Source organism: Candoia aspera, chromosome 9 (assembly GCF_035149785.1).
Source record: "Candoia aspera isolate rCanAsp1 chromosome 9, rCanAsp1.hap2, whole genome shotgun sequence".
Taxonomy (NCBI): Eukaryota; Metazoa; Chordata; class Lepidosauria; order Squamata; family Boidae; genus Candoia; species Candoia aspera.
Window position 1 is genome coordinate 11,492,790 of NC_086161.1, and position 19,844 is coordinate 11,512,633.

General features: G+C 42.0%; 1 protein-coding gene across 1 annotated transcript in view; it reads right to left on the minus strand.

Moving 5' to 3' along the window:
- Nucleotides 1–5,284: 5,284 nt before the first annotated feature.
- ROBO4 (roundabout guidance receptor 4) overlaps nucleotides 5,285–19,844 on the minus strand; it is a 45,554-nt gene continuing 30,994 nt past the window's right edge. The window contains exons 17-19 of the mRNA XM_063311128.1: nucleotides 17,493–17,732; nucleotides 8,928–9,334; nucleotides 5,285–5,803 (exon numbers count right to left, since the gene is read on the minus strand). Of these exons, the coding sequence (XP_063167198.1) occupies nucleotides 5,487–5,803; nucleotides 8,928–9,334; nucleotides 17,493–17,732 (964 nt within the window). The 3' untranslated portion in view covers nucleotides 5,285–5,486. The remainder of the gene's footprint in view (nucleotides 5,804–8,927; nucleotides 9,335–17,492; nucleotides 17,733–19,844) is intronic.

Genomic DNA, 19,844 nt, shown 5'->3' on the forward strand with positions numbered 1-19,844 from the left:
AGAATTAATATGAGAAAAACTCTGGTGATCAGACCAACAGCAGTGCTCCTCCAGTAACCTATTTCTCTGTTGCCCAATCAAATACCTCCAGAAATCTGCAGGTAGGAAAGAATGGAATAATCTGGAATGGGACAGAGCTGGCCCAAATCCTGAATAGGCTAACTGCATATGACAACACTTCTTTTGTCAACAACCTTCTTTATATCTCAGCTTCATTGGTCTACCAAAAAGTAGACTATGTTTGTTTTGATTGTCCTCCTGTCTTATAAAAGAAGAACTTAAGAGTTCTGCATGATACAGTTTAGTATTTTTTTTTGTCCTCTTGGCCACATCCATTTTTTTAAAGTGTTCCCAAATCCCAGCATGAAATTTGAGGGCACCCCATAGCCTGAAAGTTATATATCTATGCAAGCCATTTGGAGACAGTGGCAGCTGGGGTACTCAAACCAGACTTTAAAAACTCACAATGTTGGCAATCAACCATTAAGAAACAGATCAGAACCTTATTATTATTATCATCATCATCATCATCATCATCATCATCATCTTTTTTGCACAGTCAGCCAGATGTTTAGACTGGATCTGGCATTTTTATCCATCTATCGAGTCCATCCCAAGGACCTGGGATAGGCAGATGTTACTTGATGATGTTAAAGGTACCTTCACAGGATGTATTATTTATTACTATTATTATTATTATTATTACTACTACTATTATTACTATAACTACTATTATTAACAGAAAAGTCTTTTCAATCAATGACCCAGATGGTGGCATAGATGGATGGATCCTAGGAAAGAAGCTGACAATGAAAAACTCATTGCTTCATTATCCTAACTTTAACCTCTAACTCTGACCTCCAAGACAACTATGATGGTCAGGCATCCATAGAATTTCAAACTGTCCAGTAACAGCAGAACACAGCTATTCTGACCATTTTTCTCTGGCTCCTTCCCTAACATTCCAGTTGTGTTGTATTCCTACTTCCATCATCCCAGATCAGCATGACCAAAGTAGATGCCGCCACTTCCAGGAGTTGACAGCCATGTTAAATTGTCTGTTTGTGAAGAAAATATTGGCTATTTTATTTTAATATCAAAGTTCAGGTTTCCTAGAATTCCTACAGATATTTTGTCTTGGCCTTCCCCAACCTGTTCCCATCTAGGTGGACTATAGCCCCCATCTTCCCCAGCTGATACCACCAAATGAAGCTAGCAGTCTAAGAATTATGGGATGTGTATTACAATGTGCCTGGAGGTCACCAGGCTGAGGAAGACAATTTTAGCTTTAGAGTAAATATAAAATGCAGTCAGCAGAATTGGGCAGGGCTAAGTAAGATCTCTTTGGAGGCTGAAGTTCAACCTGGTGTTAGCAAGGAAGCTGTGGCTCAAATGCTGGCAAACCTAGGCCTCTGCCAGCAAAAGATAAGGGGAAAACATGTGAGAAAGTGGCTTAGAGTTTGAGGCTCACTAGTCTCATGGTAGCTTCTTGCAGAGTAAATATGCATGGGAGGATGTGTCATCATTTAAGCTAATCACCAAACTAGCCAGCCAGATGTGATGCTGGCTGGTTACATCTTCTATTCACCCTATAAACAATGTTATGCTAGAACTGTTGGAAGGAGGCTGGTGAAAAGATTGCCAAAGACTCTGCTTCCACACAAGGCCTTTGGGGCAGAGTCAAGGGGGACATCTGCTTTGGGCACCACACATGGAAGAAGTCTACCCAAAACATATAGTTCAATATTTGAAATGGTCAGAGAGGGCAATACTTATCACTCAGGGCTGTAAAACTAGTCTGTTAAAATATAGTCCAAAGGGTCCTTTCCGCACCAATTTCCATTTCCTAGACCATTGGCTACAATGGCAAAAAAAAAAAAAAAACCACCTATGGAGACCTAAGATGTAGCAAGAAGCAGGGGCTTAAATCAGCCTCCTGCTCCTAGACATCTCAGAATTTTAACCAAGGTGGCCTAAGCAGTCACAAGGAATAAGCATAATGACTGAGAATGAAAGAAAGGGACACCTGTCAGTCCATGTCTAGCATGATGAAACTTAACAAACCAACAAGAGAATGCACTCATAGCACCCTGTTCCCAATAAGGAAAATCAGGGGTGCCATGTAGTGGAAAACTGGCCTTTGAACCCCTTCCTCACCATCAGATCATGCTCTGTGCTGCTCTGTCACTGCTCTCCCTCTTTCTGTTTTGTGAAGTCAATGTGTCCACAGCCACTTCCTCTTTTCCTTTCAAAACAGTCAAGGTTTCTGACCTAAGGTCCAGGGACTAACCAGAACAGTCTGAACAACACTGATCATTCAGTCTGTGTAGCTGATAGAGTTGGACACAGAGGTCCCTGTTATGGGGGGCGGGGGGGGAAACCTTCTCTGTTAATGGAAATGGGGTGGGGGAGATCTGAACAGTCAGAAAAAGAGGTTTATTCTAGCTCACTGACATACCAGTGGGAGGAAGACCGGCATTGGACAAAGCCAAAGACACCCCTATAACAATCCAAAGAGGGCATATCAGAACCTGGTTGTAGTGCACACAAAGTCTATTTATCTCCAGCAGGTTTTTGTTCTCTGTTGACCAATGAGATCCATTGCTTAGAAATACATCTTTTCTCAGCTAAGCCAGAATAAACCTCCAAAACCAAGATGTAGGAATGGCTTGGTTCAAGAGGAAGCATCCTTTTGATTGTCATGAAAAGAGTCAGTCCTTAAAAGTTGACAGCATTTTAATAGGCTCTTCTGCTCCCAGTAACACAGGAGCTCTTACCTGCAGCATCATGTCAGTTTCGCACCAAGAGCAGGAATAGATGGATTGAGTCTTTGAATCATTCCACTGGGGACATCAGAGGACACACATTCAGGGTTTACAACAGAGCTAACGAAAACAGTGGTTGCTTTAGTATAGAAATGGAAGCAATACTTTTCCATTTTTGTACTTTTTTTTTACTGGTGGCATCCAACATCCATGTCAGGACCAAAATCCAGGACTCACTCCAAAGGAATTTGGGCAAAAGGAAACAGTGTCGACATCATTATTACCAAATCTTAGAGAGTTGTGGTCTCAATACGTTTGGAGAGGGTTGGAAATCCTGGTCAATAATAACTGGAAGCAGCTCACCCAAACTTCAGATGGGGGTCTTTCTTGATCCTACCTGAAGTAACACCTGCACTTTGGATCTTCGACACACAGAGTATGTGCTATACCATGGAGCTACAACCCTTCTTGCTCTGACAATGATTAGTCCGTAGTATTACAAACATTCTGTAGTAATAGTTTACAAACGTTCTTTACTCAGCCATTTCATGGCATGAATAAACAAGGTTACCTAATGCCTCTTTTGTATTAGATTCTGGGCCTCACAAAGCTGCTTCTGAAATCATGTCTACATGCAAAACAAGGTTGAACTACAGAATTAATTACCATGGGCTGCAGTGATGGCCACTGCCAAGATCATTTTTAAAAGGGGCTAGACAAATCATTGAAGAAGAGGGCTATCAAAAGTTATTGGACTTGATGGATGTTCACTAGCTCTGATATCAAAAGCAGCAGATCTTAAATACCATCTGTTGAGGAGTAACAGTGGAAGTGAGGGCAATTGTCCTCTTGTTGATGCTTGCCAGCCTCTTGAATTGATCTGGTTAGCCATTGTGGGACCCAAAATGTTGGACCAAATGGTCTTTGGCTCTATCCAGCAGGGTTCTTCAATACCTATGGATGAGTCATTTGCTCTGGTCTATAAAGCATCCTTCAACTATATTTTATGGAATACTAGCGTGTAGCTGAAAAGCAGCCATCCTTCTAATGCCAAATGAAGCTCTGATCCAAAGTGGTCATGGCAGAGAGCAAAGGCCGGGCTAGATATTTCCATCAGACAAGGCATTCACTAATTGAATCTCTCTTTCCTGCTCACTGAGGCGCAAAGGTGTGGGAGGTTGAAAGGCCCCCATCACTCAGTCAGAGCATTGGAAATCAATAGGTCATTCCCCCCTCCTCCACTGCAGCTTGTTATAAACTTGAAGCAGCCAAGAGCTGCAGGTTCTGGATGACATTCATTGAGTCCTTGGTTATTTGGACACACAGAGACCCACACAAGCACAAATGACAGGAAAAGTTAAATTCCTTCCTTCAAAAGCAGATGACTTTGAGCAAAACTACCCCCCCCCAAAAAAACAGGAGTGATAATGACTAAAACATATCTCAGAGTAACATATTTCAATTGGTTCTACAGTAAGTGCAACATTGCAGAACTGGGTCAGGTAAGATAAACCTGTTGCACCTGACCAACCAAACTTACATGCCTTTTGTAACAGAAGAACTGGTGGGAGGTTGACAGGTATAGCAGCTTGCTAAGTCACAGCTTGGCATGAATTTGAAACCACCACAGCCATCATACTTTTACCTGAAAAAGTTTTAAGTGCTTCAGAATCTCCCATCCCCAAGCTGACCGCTCTTGCACAACATATGCTAGGTACACCCTCACGCAAAAAAAGTAGTGATAAAGTTAAAGAATGCAACTGCTGCTGTCTGCTATCCTAGGTAGATTAGGATTACATCCTACTCTGTTTGGATTTAGAATCTCCTGCTCCTATGCCTAGAGCTCCTTTCCAATTGATCAGGAACCCTGGGCTTGAAGTAATATTTGCCTAATATCAAATATATTTAACTAATCAGACTGATATGTCCTTATCTGCATTCCCAGCTGGAATGCAAAAGAAAGCATGTACCATTTTAAATGCCTAGGTCCAAATCCAAGTGACTTCTGTCATGAATTAGAGTTGCCACCTCTCCCTCCCTCCCTCCCTCCCTCCCTTCCTGACCAGTTCCTCAATTTTAACAGTAAGCAGGTGCAACTTATTCTTTTCCATGCCAAGAAGAGCTAGCTGGGTCTATTGGATTTGGCCAAGAAAGAAGGGTGAAAATGGAGTCTGGTTTGTTCTAAGGTAATGGTAAAGGTAAAGGTTTCCCTTGACGTAAAGTCCAGTCGTGTCCGACTCTAGGGGGCGGTGCTCATCTCCGTTTCTAAGCCTTGGAGCCGGCGTTGTCATAGACACTTCCGGGTCATGTGGCCAGCATGACGACTCGGAACGCCGTTACCTTCCCGCCGAAGCGGTACCTATTGATCTACTCACATTTGCATGTTTTCGAACTGCTAGGTTGGCAGGAGCTGGGACGAGCAACAGGAGCTCACCCCGCCGCGCGGTTTCGAACCGCCGACCTTCCGATCAGCAGCTCAGCGGTTTAACCCACAGCGCCACCGCGTCCCTTAGTGGTTTGTTCTAAAAATCAAATCAAAAATAGGATAGAAAGAACATGAGCATTTTTCTTTCTAAAAAGTTGAATGAAGGAGTAGGTGACTTGTCCATTTCTACAGATGATTGGCAGGGACCACTTCTTTCCTGAATTAGACTCCTAGCACTGAAAAGAACTCAAAATTCATCAAATTCCAAACACCAGACTCCAGCCAAAGCAGGAAAGCTACTCCTTTAGCATTCCTGGTGGGTGGCACTCCACCTTGGGGCAGCAACACTTGCCATTCACTCCCTGTAAGGTGGAAGTAGTGACCAGCTGGGCTTCTTCTGGTGCAGCTATCTTTCCTTTTCCTAGCTTAGGAGCAGCCTCCCAGTTCTCAGCTGGTTGCATATACTTGGCTTCCATCTCCTCCACCCAATCGGTGCTCCATTCCCACACAGGAAGGGGCTGCGATCCAAGCCTCTGCTGCACTTCTTCTGAGCTCCTCACGGAAGCCTGAGGATGCAGGAGGCCATCCAGAGGAGACACGGGAGGCAAGAAATCTGCAAGGAAGGAGAGAACAGGCACATGATCACCACCCATTTCTAGGCACCAGGGGTAAGAAGTGGAGCTTCCAAGAACCCAAACAAATTGTGAAAACTGCAATATGAAGCCAGGCCATTTGGATTAGGATGGAGAGAGCCAAGCCCAAACCCTCACTCCACCATTAAGCTTATGGATTGATTGAGAACAAGCTACTATCTCTCAGCTCAGGCAGCCTCACTGGGTTATTGCGAGAGCAAAATTAGTATGTCCACCACCTTGAGCTTCTGGAGGACATAAAAGCAACAAATAACTATAATGGCCCATTATAGCTCAGGCAAAGCTTCAACTGTCTGTTGTAAGGGCACCCAGGGGAAACACATCATGTGTACAGAAATAGGCACTATTTTGTTCAGCCTTCCACAATCCAGTGACCTCAGGACTGCATGTCCCAACATTCCCAGCCAGAGATGCTTTAGAACAATCACAGTGTTTGACAAGAACACTCTAGCTAATTTGCAAGGTTGATCAGGATTCTTGGAATAACTCCTGGAATGGGGAAAGTGCTAAATATATGGAGTATTTTGGACTACTACAAATAGTTCCTCTATTTCTGAGAAGTGTTTCATACAGAACATAAATTTATGTCGGCAAAGAGGTTGGGTAGAAAAAACAACTGCAAAGTATCTTGAGTCTCTATAATGGATTCCAAATGGATATATGTGTGCATTTCAGGGAAATGATCAACAGGGTAAAACTCAAGTCACAATTAATTTATAGCTAGGAAATTACAGACGCCCAAGGCTTTCAGTTCATCCTTCCATTCCACTGATGGCTTTCTGTCTGCAGCTGAACACCAGTTGGATACCATCATGTATTATTATTTGTTTCATTTTCCTTTGTTTGGGCTTTGCTTAAACATGTGAACCAATCCATTGTTAATATATAGATGGGAAGATAATGGTGCACTTTTCTGCATTTTGCAGTGCAGTTCTTGGCCCAGAAGGAAAAAAAAACATGCAAATTTGTGTTTTCAGGGAAAGGTGTTTTTAGGAAAAGTTATCTTAGATTTAGACATATTTCCCCCCATTATTTTTCAATTTACAAAGAGATGGGGCAACAAGACAAAAGAGACTAAAAAGGAACGCTTGAAATTGCAATGGGCCAAAAATAGAATGATCTTATATCTTCTGGAAATGCAGCTATTTCAGGCAATCTAGTCTGAATGCTTTATGTAATGTGGTCCTGGATAAAGAAGAGACACTGAAAGGCTGAACCCATTATTTTCCCCTGGGAATTTCAAGATGCCCTGATCCTGAATCCCTTTGTGTTTTGCACTGCAGGGGCTGGAATAAAAAATACAGGAATCCAGTTGTGAGGTAGAGAGGGCTGTATGGATCAAGCAACTTAAGACTGGATGACACAGAGGGATCTGGCTGAGTAACTGACAGAGCCTGGAAAAGCTTCAAAGGAATCAATTAGAGAAGGTGGAAATCTCATCTTTGCCTTTGAGGGAAGGTGGATAGGAGCAGCCATCTGGCTGTTTTGCTCCAGGATTGCATATTTGTGCCTGGAAGCCTTTGTGCTGGTGCTGCTGCTGCTGCTTCTGAAATTTGCCCCCACTTTTTTTTCCCCCTTTCCCTTTTTTGGCTTGCTTGCTCGCTCCATCAATTTTGCCATGTTCAGCTCTCAAAGTTTGCTAGAAGGAGTGAAAAAACTCAAAACAAAAGCCTTATTCTAACAACAATGGAGAATTACTGCAGTGATAAATCAAGCTCTGCTTTCCTGGCTGCTTGTCTTATTATCAGGAACAGAGATCGAATGGAAGTGCCCAAACCTGAACAGAAGATACCATATAAATCAATTCTTCTGTCCCCTCTAGAGCACAAAAACCTCACTCCATGCCTGAATTTCACTGCCCCAGAGAGCATCTTTGGGGAGGTCAAGGGAACATGCTGACTCTGCTCCCTCACTTGTAGGATTTATCAGCTGGCTGGGGAAGAGGGTCCTGGTTTCACCTGCCAAGATCTTGTGCCACAAAGTTAACCGACAATGAATGATGTTGCAACATCTGGCAAAGGTGTCAGTCTATCACCCAGAAAGCCCATCAACCAGCCCAAGTAATTTTATTTAACTGAACAGAACTAAGGTGCCTTGGAATGTTTTGCTTCTCAACAAGTTGCAAGACTTGAGCGTTTATAGCACAAGAGAAGTCATTTGCCTCGCTGTATTTGTTGATAATCCAGCCTTAGTGATTCATGCTGGGTAGGAACAGAGAAAGCTAGTTTTCTGCTGGGTTCCTTTATCCTAATATCATTGTTACTGACAGATAAGATTCTTCAGATTTTAAGGCAGGAGATTTTTCTTAGATCCCTCTGGATGCAAAGCAGGTGCCCTACCATCAAGCCATTCTTCTCCAATTCTTCATTCGGCTCTTGTTTTCTGTTACCTTTAACTTCTTTGAAAAAATACGTAAGTGCCATGCAGGAAACTTCTAAAAATGTTTTCTACTGGTTCTTATTCCATTAGATGAAAGTGAACTTGCTTTTGACATTTCTTTCAAAGGAAAAGAGACTGTCAGTGAAATTCTCATGACTGGAATTTAGCAATGAAATGGACAAGGAATGAAATGCCCTGTTTTTCAATGGTCAATCAGCCACCCCGGTTTCCCATTAAATCCAAAGGGAAAATATCATTAATGGCCTCTTCCCAGAGTTTTTGTTTTGCTGGATCTTTTTGTTTTTTTTAGATTTAGGGAGCTTCAGACAACAGGAAGATGGAGCCACACTACAGGAGCATCCTCCACCGTCTCCAACAATAATGTCAGCTCAAAAATATCACCAAGAGAAATTCAGAAGAAATTCTCAAAGACTCTGAGACTAAGAAAGGAAACAGGCTTTCTCAGGCACACAATTAGCACAGTATAAAATTAAAAGCTGAATGCTATGATTGGAACTTGAGTTGGAAGAGTGCAGAAGGCATTCTGAAATCCCAGATGACCAAGGAGATCTTCTACATAGACCCACTGTCTTTGCAATGGGGGGAAAGTATATTTCTCTTGTCCTGCAATGGAGCATAGTTAACATCCAAACATAGTTTTGGGTTCCAACAAATGTGATCAAGGGAAGGGACAGATGCCATTACCTGTCAAAACTCTGTCAGCTTCCTTCTTTGTCAGCCCAAAGCAAAAACTGTCCACTGCCACAGCCAGTGCTTGAGCAAAATTGGCATCCAAGAGGAAGGAACCATCTGAAGAGCTGACCAGGCTGCAGCGAGTGCTGGTGCCATTGTCCTCTGAGACAGAACCCCACCCATTCACCAAGGAGCCTCCAAGGGATGCCTCATCTTCACTCAGGCTGGATGAGGGAGTCTGGCAGGAACTGCGGAAGAATTGGGTGGATGAACAGGGGCCTTCCACCATGTTGGGGTCATCATCTTCATCCAACACATCATTTTCCAGCAGCTCAATGGCCAGAGGAGCACAGATATAGCCATAGGTATGGGGTGGAAAGAAGACCTGGGAAGTAGTAGAGCCACTGTCATCTGGCTCCCTTGAGAGAAAGAGGACAATGCTGGCATTAGAACCTGAATAATAATAGTAATAATAATAATAACAACAACAACAACAGAGAAGCTGAAGAAACAATGGACCACCTAGTTAGCTGCTGCAAGAAGATTGCATAGACTGACTACAAACAGCGGCATGAAAAATTTGCAACAATTGTGCATTGGAATATCTGCAAGAAATACCACTTGCCTGCAAGCAAGTACTGGTGGGACCACAAAATAGACAAAGTAATAGAAAATGAAGAAGCTAAAGTGATCTGGGACTTTAGAATTCAAACAGACAAGCACCTGCCACACAACCCCCCAGACTTAACCATTGTTGATAAGAAAGAAAAAAAAGTCTGGAGAGTGGACATTGCAATACCTGGAGACAACAGAACAGAAAAGAACTGAAGAAAAATCACAAAATACAAAGACCTGCAAATAGAACAACTGTGGCAAAAGAAAGCAAAGGTAGTACAGGCCTCAAATTGCCCTTAGGAGCCACCAATAGTATTGGCGCCTTGGGTGCAATTCCCAAACATCTGGAGCACCCCTTGAACACCATCGGCATTGACAAAATCACCATCAGTCAATTTCAAAAGGCAGCTTTACTTGGAACAGCTTACATCCTGCAATGATACCTTTAATATTATTAAACAACATCTGCCTATCCCAGGTCATTGGGAAGGACTCAATAGGTGAACAAAAATGCCAAATCCAGCCTAGACATCTGGCTGACTGTGCAACCAACCATAACAGCAGCAGCAGCAACTACAACAGCTGCAGCAGCAAATGAACAAAATTAGGACAAAAGAGTTCGGCATCTGATGAGCAAAGGAACTCAGTGTATTTTGGCATTGATTACAGTTTCTAAAAATGGCAAGAGAATCGTGACTGGGACTGTAGCAAATGGCGAGAGTGGAATTGCAAATGTTCATTCTTGTAGCACCCCAAGGAAAACAAGCTCAAACTGCTATTTGCCTTGGGTGTAATTCCCTCTCCTCCCCACTGCACCAATGGGGCACTCCTCCCCACCCCCAAAGGAAACAGCGGTTTCAGAATGTAGTCCCTACTTCTGAAAATTATAGCTGGAATGAGACCAGTGCTCAGAGATGTCCACAAGCTGGGGTGAAAAAAGTTAAGATGGCAGCCATGAAAGTGCAATTGAAGCTCCACCCACTTTTAAGTGCATCATAAAATGGATGGAACTTTGATCACATCACCATGGATGACATCATAACTTCTCTGACCACACCATGAGGACTTCCCTGGCAATGCTATTGGTTTCCCTCTCAGCTAAACCTATGGAAGAAACTTATTTCTCAGCTTTTGTTCTGTGACAGCAAATAGAATGGTGGCTACTAAGAGCTATTTGAGGCCAGGAAGAATCTTTCCCAGAGCATGACAATTACAGGAACCTGGAATTGGGCCCCAAATTCCCATTTTTCCAATGATGTGGAAAAAAGGGAAATTGTACTGCTTTCCTTCTTTTTTTTCTAAACGGAACAGGAGAATAGAAGCAGGTGAAGTTATTCTAAGTAGGGGACAGAGTTCTGGCACTTCCAGACATGGCCAATGGATGTGTCCAAAAATGTCATGTCTTCTTCTGTCCCATTTTCTCTCCAACAGCCTACAGCCTTCCATTAAATAAGGATATGAGGGGATTCCTCCCTGGGGGCTTCTCAGTCTGGGAAGAGGGTGCCAGGAGAAGGACGCCATTGATGGAATGACCTGAAATGGGGGGAGGAAGTGCCAGTAGTGACCACCACCTCAGACTCAGAAGAAGCTCAAAAACACCTCCACAAATGTGAAGGAAATTACATACCCTATCAAGAATGGTTCCCATACATACAACACATCACGGAGCATGGCAAATATAATCACTTACAGTTTGGCTTCTAAGCTGGCCTATATGTCTATAAATATTGCAAATTAGCAAATGTATAAAAAGGGGAAGTCATAAACCTAGTAGTTTTTTTAATTCTTTTTTCCTTTTTCTTTTTTCTCTTTTTCTCCTTTTTAGTATTTTAACTCTTGTTAAAGTTACTCGGTTCATCTATTTTTTTCCTTTCATTAACATGTGTGTGTGTGTGTGTGTAATAATACAATGGAGACTTTAATATTAAGTAATTAGCTTAAGATTGAAAGCTTTATTATATAACAAATACTTTGATGCAAGTTGCAGCAGTTTTATATATATATATATATACACACACACACACACATACACTCAGCTTTGAATGAAAAAGCCAGATAATTTTAATGCTTGGTATATTGATATCCTAAACTGTAATTAATATTGATAGAATATTTTGTCTTTCTTCTCTATTTTCACTGCTCCAAATTATCTAAGTAATAGAATGTCAATAATCTCTAAGTACGGGGATATTCTATAAACATCACTGTATAGAAATAAGACAATGTATCAAGATTTATAATAACACAATAAAAAGAAAATAAATAAATAAAGTAAGCACCCTGGGAATGCATCAGACAAACAAATGCCCCTTTTGCAGAGGAAGGTAACCAAATTAGAGGACAGATCTCAGCTTGGAAATATTATACTCATATCCATCTTTGATGGTGGTCATCACCAGGGAAAGAGGACTGTTCAATTATTGTTCTATCTTGCATCTTTTCCACCCCCAGTTTTGACACTGTCAATCAAAAGGATTCCTAGCACACATACCCACCGACCCCCCAGTTTCAGACAGGGTAAGGGGTGCAGCAGTGAAGGGAAGCATATGGAACAATCTCCCTCCTTCCCATTTCACCACTGGTTGCCTTCAGTCAGTGGTGAAGAATGAACAGACTACCATTCTGTGGGATGAGTTGTTTGGATTCATTCTGTCATAACTGCAAGGATTAAACAATAGAAAACTTAAGAAAAGAAAATCAGTTGTGTGTGTGTCTCCTGTCAAACTGCCCAGCCATTTTCTCCCATGCAAGCCCATCTGAACTGAGTGGATGAGGTTTGTGTGTGTGTTTGATTTTGCTTATCTACAAAAATGGAATGAAACATTACAGTGCTGATGGATAGCCTTAAGAGTAACCGGCAGTCTCTGCTACTTTTATTTCTTTTATACATACCATGACTTTCTACCAACAAACACTGCTCAAAACTCATGCCATAAAGAAAGTGTTCTCCTGCCTAAGTACTTCGTGGATAAAATCTTCCTTTTTTCTTAAAAACTATACCCTTTTTTCTATGGATCCTGGGAGCAAACCCTCCCAAGAAATGCTGCTATTAAACGCCTTGTTGGAAAAGTAATACATAATGGTTTTTATTATATTCCTCTCTTAGCCATCTTCATTTTTTTGTTGGTCCCTCTGGTCAGTCCTGCCCAATAAATAACTGGTAGGCTGAGAAGGAAGAACACTTTCTTTCTCTGCAAGCACCTGATCTTTTTCAAGATTTTGAAGAATGTCGTCATCTTTGCAAGAACCTGTTTAACAAGCACATTTGTATTCATTATTTCTACCCCAAAACTAGGAGAACGCAAGCCAAGAGGCTTAGCCCAGTTTCAAGAACTTCTTTCTTTAAAGTTCAGTTCAGAACTCTGGTCAAAACTTTCTCTCTCTTCCTTTCTGCTTAGGAAAAAGAGAGAGAAGACATGGTCCGGAGGAATAAAAAGATGGTGTCAGAGAGAAAATAGGTGTCCCTTTCTCACTTTTAGCTCTGGACCCTTCTGCTGGTTTAAACACTCCCTACTCTATAGCCTCCAACAGAAAGAAAGCAGCACTTTCTTTCTCATCCCCAAATTTTGCTCATCTTTGCAGAGATCAAACTATTCAATTAATCTGGCACACACTGTTGCCTGCAATGGCTAACCAGATGCTTCCAGAAACCAACCACTAGGTGGTTTTAAATGTGGTATGAAGTAGATGTTGACTTTTTGGTAGATCTTCAAAAGATCAGGACAGCTTTATGACTCCTAAGTGTCTAACGGCAACGGCAAGAAAAGGGCTTCCTTAGATTGTATGAATGACATACATACAATGATGAAACGAAGAAAACATGAGGTAAGCAAGTATGGATTTTGTTTTACTGGGAAAGGACGATCTATTGCATTTAATTCAGTTTCTGGAAAAAAATAACTGGATTCTGGCTTTTTTCTAAGGGTCTTTCTTTTGCAACAGACTGAGAATGGTAGATCTCAAGATCCAAGCAAAAAAGCAAAACAAAGCTAACCCCCACACCCCAGGTCTAAAGTCTGTCCACCCTGATTCACTCAACTGTCTTTAAATACATTATCCTGTCACTTTTGGAACCTAATGAAAATCCCCAAAGGGGATATGCTGTACCTTATAACCATTGTGGCTTGCCACTCTATGCATCTTTCCTGATTTCCAAAAGGCTTCCCTATTCCAGGCAGGGAAAGAAAGTTTCTAAGTTTAGGAAATGCAGCAGTGATGTGCATTGTTAAAGGGTTTGCCTGTGGCCATCCCCTTGCTGGGAATTAGACCTTTCTACGAAGCGTGCATGACATCCCAAGCAAATACAAATAGTCCCGTACTAGAGGTTGGCCACAGACCTCCCTGGAAATAGTACTGCTGTTTTCTAAAGAAAGATGTAGGTGAAGCTGCTGGCTCTGCAGCCAGAAAGGAAAACCAACATTACAGAGGGTTGTTTTGGCTAGCGACCATGCGAGTCTTCATGTCTGGACACTTCATCAGCTGAGTTAAAATACAAGGTCACTGAAAACGTTAAGTTAAGAAGATGGATGCCACTTAAACAAGGGCAATTTGTGCGTCATTTCATTTATTTATTTATAAAATGTACAGGGCCACCCTTCTTAAGTAAATAACTCTGGGAGGCTAACAATCAATACACTAGAAAAAAAAACTATATGATAAACCCCTACAAAAAAACAAAAAAATGCAGTTAAAAGAATAGCCATAATACAGCCATAGCCATAATAATAACAAAGACCCTGTGCAACTAACTTACCTCACAAGAAGACACATATTGGGCTCCACTAATGCCTGGGATAATCCATAGTTGAATCCGTATTTCTGTTCTTTATTTCTACTCTTCAGTCTCATTCACCCCATAATTGGCTCACCATCCTGGTAAGGAAACCTGATGGACTTCCATTCACAGTACTTCGCTTATGGAGTGGGGTAAGGCAGACTTACAGGGTCCCATCCCCACTACCTTTCTTTGACAGGGAAGTGTATCATTTCACTTACTTTGAAATGTGGTACAGGTGGGGGCCTTCCCTGAAGTAAAGCCCCCTGAATATTTGCCCCAGAGTTCTACCCAGAAAGAAAGAGCACGCAGCTCTTTCCACTCTGACCTAGGAGTTCTTCAATCTTAGACTCCAGCTCTAACAAAAATCCCTCAAAATCCAAGTTCAAAGCTGGTTTAAAAGTTGTTCGTGGAGGTTCTGATTATCAGTAGAAGAAAAATCAACAGATGAAGTCTGGTGACCTTCCTGGGGAGGCATTCACATGGCAGCTAAACTCTCTCCTCTCCCTGTCTTATATACCTATAGAGTACAATACATGTATGAATAACTGTCTGCTGGCTTTTTCACCACTCCATAACCACAGCTCAGATCTAAGGCATGGGAAACATTTTGTCAGCAGAGCTGAATACAACTAACTCCAGATCAAACACTGCAGTCAACCCACATCCTGCTATTTCAGAAATAGCAGTCTAGCATTAAAAGAGGGTGTGGCAAATACTCCAGAAAGCCCACCTCAGAGGTGAGAGAAACCACAAAGGCTTCTGAGACTGGGGCTTCCCTTCAGAACAAAAAGGGGCAAACAAGATGGTGCAGAAAGAGCAGACTACAATTTAATCTGCCTGCTTTAGGTCTCAGTGCTTGGCCATATGAAATTCTTCAGGCCTAAGGACTTTGGGGTGAGGGACCTAGCAGCAGGTTTTTGCAACTCATTAAAAAAATGTGGAATAGGAAGAACGTGTTAAAATAAAACATTAGCTTTCTTATCTAGCAGTTGTATTTTAGAGACAAAAATCAGCCTTTTTGAAAATCAGTCTTTCTCAACTTTTTGACCCTGGAGGAACCCTTGAAATATCTTTCAGGCCTCAGGGAATCCCTGCATATTCAGGCTCAGATATGGGCCAAAAGTTACAAAATTATTAAATTTGTTTCATGGGTAGGCCTGTATATATGCATTAACAGTGTTCTTAAACTAAAAATGAAGAATGAAATTTACCTCTTTAATGTGATGTGGCCTGAATTTGAAATAATTTTTTAAAGGAATCATGATCTCCCAGGGAACCCCTAGTGACCTCTTGCAGGACCCTAGGGTGCCACAGAACCTTGGCTGAGAAACCCTGATATGGAATGGAATGGAATGGAAAAACATCTCTGAGCATTCTTGATCAAACACCCCTTTTTTGTGAGTGCTCTGGAACTTCTGTTCCAAGTGGATTGCATGCCTCCAGTGTAGAAAGAACACCTAGCACAAGAATTCCAACAAACTCTGGCTTCATAATGGCTTGGATTTCAGAACTCTATTACTTTTAAATCCAGCTCTGCCAACTTACATGTATGCTTTTGGATGGCAGTATCTGCTCACCTTGTACATTCATAAGCAGGCAGATGAGCACAAAAGCATTGTCTCAGATGCCTCTGTCATCCAAGAGAAATGCATCTAAAGCAGCCCATTTCCTACAACTGTGTAGAAGGAATGTAAAACTCTATGGGTAGGGGATGGGGTGGGAGGTCATAGTGGCAATAACTAATAGAAGGTCTTTTAGTAGTTGCAGTTCTATTAAATTGCAGAGGCTGTAGCAGACCACTAAAACATGTGTTTTGCAACAAAGCTAAGTGAAGCATCTGAGTAACCTTCAAATGCTTAGACTACAACTCTAACAAGACTTTGTTTCCCACAGACTTCGCTTAGTTTGTCCCTGCAGAAGGCAGGGTTTTGTATTTGCCTTGCCAAAGCTAAAATAACTCTGCCACTTCAGTCACAAAGGAAGTATACAGTACTTGTACATTTTTTCCATGCCTCAAGAGGAGATGTGGCTTGGAACTGGAAGGCAATGCCACTCGCACCCTGGGCCAGCTGAAGCTTGTTAAACATTGCCGAGAACATATTACGTTGGCAGGCAGAGAGCCCGCCTAGGCTTTAAAAAGGGCTGTAATTATCTTTGTGGAATCTATGTGCTTCCCATAAAATATGCTACTACATGTCCCAGCCCCAATTACCAAAGTGTAAGGAGTCAGTCTTATGGGACAAGCTGTCCTCAAACCACCAAAGCAGCAGTTATGGGACATCAGTTAGAGCAGTTGGCAAGCTGAATGTTAACACAGTTTCTCCTAGTCCAGGGTACCTAGGAGGTTTTGGATCTCCATGGATTCCTTGCCTATCTACAAAGCGGAGAGAAAGAAGCATGGACCCAGACCGGGCTGTGGCCAACATTCACAGATTATCCTGAAGCCACAAAGCCAGATGCACCGGTGTAATGAAATGTGAGAATGACCTTGGAAGATGGGGGGAAGAGATGCTGCCTAGGGAACAGTCAGATAAATGGGGACAACCCCACAACTGAGTAATGGGCAGAGAAAGAAACTTAGAAAAGATCCACCCTAACTTGGCAGGCGATAAAAGAGATGGCAGAAGATTTGTACTTTCAGACTTGTAAGATTCTGTTAATGTAGCCTTACAATAAAGTAGAATTAGCTCATCTGGGCGTGTTTCCTGTCTGGTCTACTTGGGAGGCTGACATCAGTCTTGCAAGTGTGAAAGTACAAATCTCCCATCATTGCTCAGTTCTCCATTTTTTTCTGAGTATACCTAAATACACATATTAGGTGGAATCTGCATATAGGCATGTTAACAGAAAATTTTATTTTACTCAAAAAAAGAGAACATATTGGGCAAAATACATACATTAAAATAAACCTGCACCAGAAAACGTGCCATCTTTTATGTGCACTTGTTTTAACATGAAGCTCTTGAAGCAAAAATTCAAATTTAGGGTTAGATGATTAGGATTAGATGACTCAAATTTAGGATTAGATGAAGAGGACTCTGAGGGAACCCTAAATCTAAAAGATCTGTCAAACCCTATGTCTCAGAATGCAATGAGGGACATATTCAAGGGACTGACTGCTTATGTCTCTTCTCACATAAATTCTTCTTACCAAACTCTGAACTGTGAGCTGGGTAGATGTTTACCTTTGACAATCAGTTTCCTTGCTGAGTTCTAGATATTCTGCCACCTCTTCTGGGGTTAGAACCGTCTCCTGGTCATCACTGAGAGATGCAGGGGTTGAGGTTGCAGAAAGCTGGTTGTAAGGCAACGTGGGGAAGGGCTGATTTTCATCCAGGGATTCTTTGACTGTCTTCAGGGAATCCTTGTCCAGCTGCTGGTGCATGAAGTCCACTGGGGGGTCAAGGTAGCAGGTACAGGTGCACCTGAGAAACAGGCAACAACCACAGATAGGCAACAGGTGACTGGCAAATAATTTCTCTCCTTAAAAAAAAAACACGGTAAAAAAGCTACTCAAAATATGAGAAAGCAGCCTGTTTCTCTAGGCTTCTAGCTAATTTTGTTCTGAGGGATGGACATGCATGTTCTGGTGCATATGACTGGAAATCGTGGGATTAGTGGTCTTCATTTACACAACTGGGGGGTTCCAGGGAAGGCTGATCTTGGAGTCCAGATCCTTGCACTTGTCAAGTCCACACACATATGAGCATCTGAGTCTTTGGGGGAACAAAAATTGTACTGCTGGCTTTAACTTTCTAATCACAGTCCCCTGGCTTCAGTCCCTGAAAAAGCCCATGAAAAAGATCAATTATCTTCCCCACTATCACTATTTGGTGGATACAACTGGAATGTTGGCAGCATATTGTAAGTACTCTCACAAAATGGCTACCATGGGTGGGCTTACTATGGTGAACATGGCCAGTTAGGAAAGACCCATGTACCAGGAGGCAGACTGGCAAGGATGGTGCCCAATACTTCTTCCCAGCTCCCTGAAAGATCTTCCCACCACCCCACAACTTAATCTTCTCTTTTTTGCTAGGCAAGTAGAGAGATTTGCAAATAAAGGCCTGGGCTGTCATTTCCACCAGTTTTATTTTCTATAAATCCAGTGAGGGGACCATGACCATTCTTGGAAATGAGGATGATGTTGGAGGCTAGCCCTTTGCATTGCAGCATGCCAGTTTCCCATATAATTATATTTTTTTTTAATTAAAAAAACTAAATTAAAAAGAAAAGCCAAGTGGTGTAAGGAACCTGGGGGCCCCAAGAGAGATGCTACTGGCACCCGAGGATTCCATTAGCCTGCCCCAATTTCATGCCAGCAGTACTAGCCACTTGGAATGAAACACCCCTCTGTCCATATCAGGGGTTGCACCACCACTTGCAAAGCCATCCCTCGGCCCTTCTGTCTACCTTCCTCCACCCTCAAACAGCACCCCCAGTTAGCAACAGCCTTTGTCATCTGCATGTCGATACATTGTGCCTGCCACCTTAAACAAACCTTAAACAAACACCTTAAAAATAGCATTCCTGTGTGAAGTGTCATAGTTCAGTGTCTGATTAGAGGTTCCAGGTGTTGCAACTGTGCATCTCAAAGAACTTAAAATGATACTTTTTGATATGCATTCCTTGGACAGAGCAAACTAGGAGCGCATTTCACACTGATATTGTTAGGAATGGCTTTCAGAGCTTAATGTCACATCTTGCTGGCCCCCAAATGATTCCCAGAGACAATGAAGATCATAGGGGCAGCACAGACACAAGTGGGATGCTGTTATTATCTAGAAGTCATCTCCTTGTTGAAACAAACAAAACAAATATGCCATTTAGTTGAGCAGGCACACTAGACAGCACAACATCCATTCAAATTTCACATACAGCTGCCAATTTATTTTCTACTGGACATCACACAGATACCCACTCAACAAAACAATTCTTAGAGAAAATAAAAATGGGACTGCTTTTTCCTTAAGACATCTCTCTTTGCCCAAGCCCTTCACTAGATATTTGTTTGTCTTGAGTTTAGTATCATTATATGGATGCTTCTATTGGATTTTATATAATTGCTTAACTCATGCTTTATGTTTTTACTTGGTACATCACGAAGGATTTATTTTAACCATAAGTGACTTAGAAAGATTTTTAAATCAATAAATAAAATTAAGTAACTGCATTTCCTCTCTGCCACAAAATGCCACATTGTCAGGAAACCAGAGGAGACAGGGCAGAGTCACTAAGATGCAGCAGCATGTTCACTTCTAAAGCAAGGCAGCTTTAGAAAGAAAAGCAGTCAAAATAGTCTGTGATGCTTCTGTTCAGGTACCCTTTCTGTACATCAGAAACGTAGCCTTTAGGTTCTCATATCCCCATTCCCCAACCCCCTAAGATTATAGGCTCTTGAATAAGAAGAAGTAAAAGAAAAAAGAAAATCCCATCATTCAGTCTGTCTTAACAGCCTATGTGTTGTCGTCTAAAGAACAGTAGATAAAGTCTCCTAGGAACTGAGCTGGACTCTTGGTAATGACATGAATATGCCT